The 6,946-nt window shown below is 43.8% G+C and overlaps 1 protein-coding gene across 1 annotated transcript in view; it reads right to left on the bottom strand.

Annotated features, from left to right (window-relative positions):
• drgx (dorsal root ganglia homeobox) overlaps positions 1-5,253 on the bottom strand; it is a gene marked incomplete at both ends in the record, with an annotated part of 5,396 nt that extends 143 nt beyond the window's left edge. Inside the window, 6 exons of the mRNA XM_084470906.1 lie at positions 1-255; positions 397-509; positions 1,383-1,555; positions 3,593-3,694; positions 4,292-4,392; positions 5,196-5,253. The exon at positions 1-255 is cut by the window's left edge and continues 143 nt beyond it. Of these exons, the coding sequence (XP_084327032.1) occupies positions 1-255; positions 397-509; positions 1,383-1,555; positions 3,593-3,694; positions 4,292-4,392; positions 5,196-5,253 (802 nt within the window). The remainder of the gene's footprint in view (positions 256-396; positions 510-1,382; positions 1,556-3,592; positions 3,695-4,291; positions 4,393-5,195) is intronic.
• Between the last annotated feature and the right edge of the window lie 1,693 nt (positions 5,254-6,946).

The raw sequence follows: 6,946 nt of genomic DNA, 5'->3' as shown, positions 1-6,946 counted from the left end.
CGACGGGAGGCCCGACAGTGGGCCTGGCCACCCCGCCGGAGGAGAGCCCGACCCCGGACAGGGCTCCTACTCCGGCCCCAGGCCCGGTGGATATGGCCCCCAGCAGGTTGGCCGACTGCAGCACGGCCTCGGAGTGCTCGCGCGCCTTCATGCGCAGAGCGGCAACGCTGGCCGTGCGGTTCCCCTGGCAACCGTAGGGCGGCAGGAAGGACAGGCCCATCGGGTCGGGGACACAGCAGGAGCACAGACCACTTCCTGGGATGGAGGAGGACAATAATATTCAGTCTTGGGGGGAAGGACGGATCTTTAGATATACTACACAACTATGAAAGGAATTTTCCTCTGAGACGTTGTCATGGATATTGACCAACAGTTGGAGACAGGGATGGTTTTTACCTTTGAGTGTGGCAACCTGAGACAAGGCCTGGGCATAGGTGGCAGAGTTTAGGAGAGTTCCAGGCAGGCAGGAGGGGAAGAAGGGGCCCCCGGGAGCCACTGTGCGGTTGATGCTGATTCAAGAAATAAAAAAAGAACATTAACATTTACATTTCATCGTTTAGCAGACACTTTTTATCCCAAGCGACTTACAAGTGATGAGAACAATCAAAGCATAATTGAAAATTGGAGTTGTGGCCAAAGAATTCCAAGCACGGCACAACCCGTGTAGTTCAGAGTAGCTATTGGGATCAGAACGTCAACGTCCATAGTTCCTTTTTTAAGTCTTGCATAAAAATGACAGATACATCTCAACAAAGCAGATTTTGAATTCCACAAAAAAAGAATAAACAAAATAGTTGTGAGATATATTTGTTATTTTAAGACAACATGCAAGCTCAAATATAGAAATTCAACCAAAACGTTCTTTGATACATGTTCCAATTTTGTGTCTGAATTATGGATGTCTATGACATGTGTTGTGCAGCAGAGTGTACAGGTGGGGATCACACTGGAGTTTCACATCACTGAGGACATTTTCAGCTGATGTGCTGAGATTTACAGCAGCACACTTTATATACTTGTGTGGTTTTGCCAATGCTTTGCTCAAAGATGCTTGTCGTTTACTTTCACTACCCCTGCAATACCTCTTCTCCAATTTTCACACTGCCACCTTTCATATAGCACAATCTCATCTCAACATTACAATCAAACTCCTCAATACAGAATACTCAAAAAGACAATAAAAGCAATGAGCATTGAACAAAAGCAATAAACAAACAATGAGCATATCCATGTTGATGTTTTGCAGTGTGTGTGTGTGTGTGTGTGTGTGTGTGTGTGTGTGTGTGTGTGTGTGTGTGTGTGCATCTGCGTGCGTAAGTGTGTGTGATCTTGTGTGTGTGTGTGTGTGTGTGTGTGTGTGTGTGTGTGTGTGTGTCTCCTACCTTTGCTGCATTTCTAGAGATTCTTTCTGCTTGCGACCCTGGTCCACAGGAGACTGAGAGTTGAGGCCGCGTGACGGAGGTGTCCCCTCTCTCATCTGCTCCTTGCCCCCATCGGGCTCCGTGCTGCCCCTCTCTGTCTTCCTCCATTTGGCCCTGCGGTTCTGGAACCACACCTGGTTGGTGGGTTTCATGGTTCCAAGGACAGACAAGGAAACAGAGGGAATCAGAAAGATGAGTACAAGGGAACCCCAAAACAAGTAGAATAGTTTAATCTAAGTAAATACATTTAAAATTAGAAAGATAACTATATATAAATATTTATAGATCAAATTTGGCTTCATATTTTAATTGAGGACGGCTACGAGGACGGCTTATTTTAGTTTATTGCTTATGTTTTTTCTCTTCATTTTCACTCTATCATATATTTTCCTTCAACATTTGACAACATTTCGACAAATCATGTTAACAAATCGATCCAACTTATTATCTGGAGTAGCGTTTGTCTGTGAATGTGTCAAATCGATGGTGCTGCTGCAGTAAGTTTTACCACACTTGACATATTTAAAACTGCCATAGTGTTTCTAAAAAAAACATACAGCAAAGTTCGTGTATCTTAATTGAATGAAGGTCATTGCCTATAACAACATTTAATTGAGCAATTTTTCATTATCATATTTTAATGACTTCCCACTGACAGTCGAGCTATACCCTAAGAGAGAGCGAGCTATGATGAAGTCGTTTATTTCCCTATTTAGTGATTGTTTGACAACATCAGATTCGATTAAGACTCAGCTCTCGTGCGCATTAATCATGATGTGTGTGCGTGTGTGCGTGTGTGTGTGTGTGGGGGGGGGGTGTGGGAGTGTGGGGGTGTGAATGGAGGTTATAGAATCGGTCTGCAATGTGGCTCGGTTGCGGCGAGATGGAAGGGACCAATTGGTGGTCCTATTGTATGGGCCTGCGCGAGGTGTAAATGATGTCAACAGCCAAACAAAACATGTCCATTCATTGAAAATAAAGAAAGGACAACAGTTTAGTGGCAGGATAACAACACAACGAGCGGACTTATCTCACCCCTGCACCTTACAGCTAGAAGTCGCGGCCCCCGTCTCTGAATGGCCTATAATTGCTCCATTAATCTCAATTTGCCGCGTGCTCTTAATGCGGGGGGAGGCCCATTGACACTTTACAGAAGGGAGTGGGGGGTTGGCGGGGGGGAGGGGGGGGGGGGCAACACAACACTACAACAGAAAGGAAATTTATTTTCTAATAATAATGCAAGTTTAATATCCCTGCATACGTGGTGGATTCGTGTTCAGATTTAATAATAGGAATGTGGTAATCGGATTAGGAGGGAATAATTTGTTTACAATCCCTAATTTACAGCGCCGGATTCCATTATCACCCCCGCCATTGGGTTTAAGCGATAGTAAAATGACCCAGGGGAACAAAAGCCAAACTATTATATTTCTCACAATTAGATCTGTGCGCACAACAAAACCCAAAAGCAAATCTGGAATGCAGGAAATTACATACAGGACACATAACTTAATTACATCTGGCCAAGTTTATAACGCCGTATATGTGCAGGGGTATAGAAGCCGAATATAAATTGCCAAATTTGAGGTAAGGTGTTTTTGAGTGTGTATGTTTGTGTTTGTGTCTGTGTATATATGTGTGTGTGTGTGTGTGTGTGTGTGTGTGTGTGTGTGTGTGTGTGTGTGTGTGTGTGTGTGTGTGTGTGTGTGTGTGTGTGTGTGCACGCGCGCGTTTGTGCAGCTGCGACCATGCTTGGGTGCCAGCGAGCGTGTGTGTGTGTGTGTGTGTGTGTGTATGTGTGTGTGTATATGTGTGTGTGTGTGTGTGTGTGTGTGTGTGTGTGTGTTTGCAGCGCTGCTTAATATTTAGTCTTTTGTGAAGCACTATATATTTTCTTTCTGTCCGGCGTTACCGGATCCGCATCGGTGACGTAGGCCTATATCCCTACCTTCGAGACGCGGACAAATTAGTGAAGAACATTATCGCTGGTTAATTATGAATGACCGATTAATCAAGCTAATCTAATATTCACCATTATGATGATGTTGTTAAAGTGCATCGCCAGAATGACAAAGTGGCTTAATTTACCCTCTCTGGTCAAACCATGCTCTGAACACTTTATGTGGCCCGTCCGCGGGGGCCTTTCCCTCGCGCTCTGAGAGGGGTCTCACCTGCACACGCGCCTCGGTCAGGTTGATCTTCATGGCCAGCTCCTCGCGCGTGAACACGTCAGGGTAGTGAGTCTGGGAGAACACAGCCTCCAGAGCCTCCAACTGCAACAAACACAAAGTTTCTAATAAGTTGTGTTCCCACTTGTGTTCGCTTATTTGGTTGACACCATCTATAAAGGCAAGTTCACAAATAGTTAAAAACAGACTCTCTGTTGGGTCTGCATTCAAATCTGAATGTATTCTATTCCATAAGAAAGAATAAAATTAGGAAATTATAAAACAACCACTATAAAGTAATAACTAACATACAATAATTATAATAACCACTTGACTAAAGAGTCTTTAGTATAATTATGAATAACATTTGAATGTCAGCCTGCAACATTAATATTGTTTTATGACATACAAATATATGTATATATTTTCACTCCATAGGGCATTGCCTGACAAATCATTTTTCTTTATTCAATTATATTTACTGAACTTGTGTGTGGATACATATATAAACATTATATCTAGAACAGAACATAATACATATATAGATCAACAATTTTTCCTAATAAATACATGTCTCTTAGACTTTAGTCTCATTGTGATCATAATTTTCAGGCTTATAATCGGTAATACCCTTTGTTTCGTTCCACCAATTTTGATGTTTAAAAATGTATATTATGTATATGTGTAGGAGGTTATATTTACCTGTTGCAGAGTGAAAGTTGTTCTGTTTCTGCGTTGTTTTCTACGGAGGAACCCATCATCAAAATCAGCTGGGGCGTGGTTGGCGAAGCCACTGGAGTTCACTGGGAAAACATTTCAACATTATTTTGAAATGTTCTGATGAAATTCGATACAAAGGAATATGTTTAAATAATTATATATCATTTTAATTTTAAAAACAGTTCTATAAGTTACAGAATATAAGTTAGCAGGCCTATATACCACGTATTTATATTTATTTGCACTAATAAACATTAGTCTCATATGAATAGCCCCTTCTTATTATTTGGTTGAAATGAATGGGGGATTGATTTAGATAATAGTCGGTCACGGTGCTCCTCAGACCTAAGAGCCATGACACGTAACATCTGTGCCAGGGACAAAACACCCGTCCCTGCCTCGGGGCCAAACACACACACACACACACACACACACACACACACACACACACACACACACACACACACACACACACACACACACACACACACACACACACACACACACACCAAACCATATATGAAATCATCCGACCTGATGCGAACTGAACCTTTCTAGTCAAGGGAATTAAGACTTTTTTAGACGGGAAACAATTTGGACAATTTGGTCTATTAATAAGAGAGAGCTGCGACCTGGCTGCAAGACTGTAACTTTCCCACGCACATGCACACCTGCAGTGTAAAAATAAAACAAATAAACAAATAAAATGTGCTTTAACAAACAAAACACATCCTTATAACATGCTTAAATAACCGAAATAACGACAATGCAATGAGCCAAGACTGTTTTTCCCAGACCCGGCTTGGAAACCATCATCAACTAAAGCGGAACAACCAGTAGAGATGTTATCCAATAAAGTCAATAAAACAGTAAAAGTAATACTTACATGTATTGGTACGACAGCACTCTCCGTCCAGTTGGGGGGGACAGTGGAAGTAGAACATGGCTTCACCGTCTTTATTTAGAACGAAAAGTTTGAAGAAAGCCCGTGAATAGACTACAGCGTGTAGACAGCCAAGCCAGGACACAGTAAGACGGATCAGAACGGCGCATCAGAGTGTGTTCTGATAGAAGAGACCGAACAGAAAGGACGGCTGTATCTCTGGTAACAATACAACTGTCCTTTGTCGTTTACAAGAGGCTACAGAGGGAGCGTGGAGGTCCTGTTCTTGAGAGACCTGCACTTGTACTTCCACTGGTTCTTTGCTCTGTTTGGGAGTGTCTAGTTCTCTCTCCCTCTCACTCTCTCTCTCTCTCTCTCTCTCTCTCTCTCTCTCTCTCTCTCTCTCTCTCTCTCTCTCTCTCTCTCTCTCTCTCTCTCTCTCTCCCTCCCTCGCTATCGCTCTCTCCTCTCTCTCTCCCTCTCCTCCGCTCTCTCTTCCGCCCTCTCTCTCTGTCGGTCTCTGTCTCTCTCTCTGTCTCTCTCTCTGTGTGTGTCTTCTCTCTCTCTCTCTCTCTCTCTCTCTCTCTCTCTCTCTCTCTCTCTCTCTCTCTCTCTCTCTCACCTTGTCACTCACCGCCTTTATCTCTTTATTTTTGTGTCTCTATCTGCCTTCGTTCTCTCCCTCCACGTGTATCTATTTCTCTCTCTCTCTCTCTCTCTCTCTCTCTCTCTCTCTCTCTCTCTCTCTCTCTCTCTCTCTCTCTCTCTCTCTCTCTCCCTCCCTCTCTGTCTCTCTCGCTCATGTCCAGATGTCTCTATAACTGTATAACTGTCTACAATGTTAAGGCTTTCAGCTCGTGCCGCAAAATCTCACGCCTAATTGGTCCTAATCGGATTATCATGGCTTTGTCTCTGTCACCCCAACCCCCTGGTCCGTGTGTGTGTGTGTGTGTGTGTGTGTGTGTGTGTGTGTGTGTGTGTGTGTGTGTGTGTGTGTGTGTGTGTGTGTGTGTGTGTGTGTGTGTGTGTGTGTGTGTGTGCGTGCGTGCGTGCGCGTATGTTTGCGTGCGTGAGAAGAGAAAGATGGATGTGTACAAGAGATACACTGAGAAAGAGAGAGATGGAGTGAGAGAGAGGGAGAAAAGGAGGAAAGAGAGATAGATTCGGAAAGCACTACCCCGGGTGCAAAACGACCAGCCCAGTGCCAAAAAATTCATCACAAGTGATTGTTATTCGAGAGTCAGGCTTATTCCCTATCCATAAACATGCACACATATTGGTGCACTTTTTATTTGGTTCTTTCATATATTAAAAAAGAGGATGACTGCTTTTGGGTTTTAGATTGACTGTCGGGTGGGTTAATTGCTCGTTAGGTGTGTGAGGGGGTCCACTTTACAACGGGTTGCGCGTGTAGAACACTCACAAGGCCAAAATTTTGATTTTGTTCACAGCGAGGGGTCCGGCGATTTATTTCGCTTCCTCAGATAAATGATCTGCTGCGGGACCCTTTCAATTAGTTTTAAAGCGCATCTGGGACGGGAGAGCGCAGACGCCACGCGTCTCTGAGGTAGGAGCAAAATGAGGCTACGAGAAGCAGCTGAAATTTAGAAGAGGATAGCGGGATTGGACTAAACCACATAAAGTGCAGAAAATCCCTTCTAATGGCGCGTAATTGGTTCTGTAATATCATTACAGGCGGATAATGGCCAGTTACAGGGCCCCGCGCTATTAAGGCTTTCCCTCGCGTGCAGCGT

The sequence above is a fragment of the Micromesistius poutassou genome, assembly GCF_964030765.1.
Source record: "Micromesistius poutassou genome assembly, chromosome: 7".
Classification (NCBI taxonomy): domain Eukaryota; kingdom Metazoa; phylum Chordata; class Actinopteri; order Gadiformes; family Gadidae; genus Micromesistius; species Micromesistius poutassou.
Note: the sequence above shows the minus strand (reverse complement) of the source record. Positions and strands in the feature narration are given on the sequence as shown.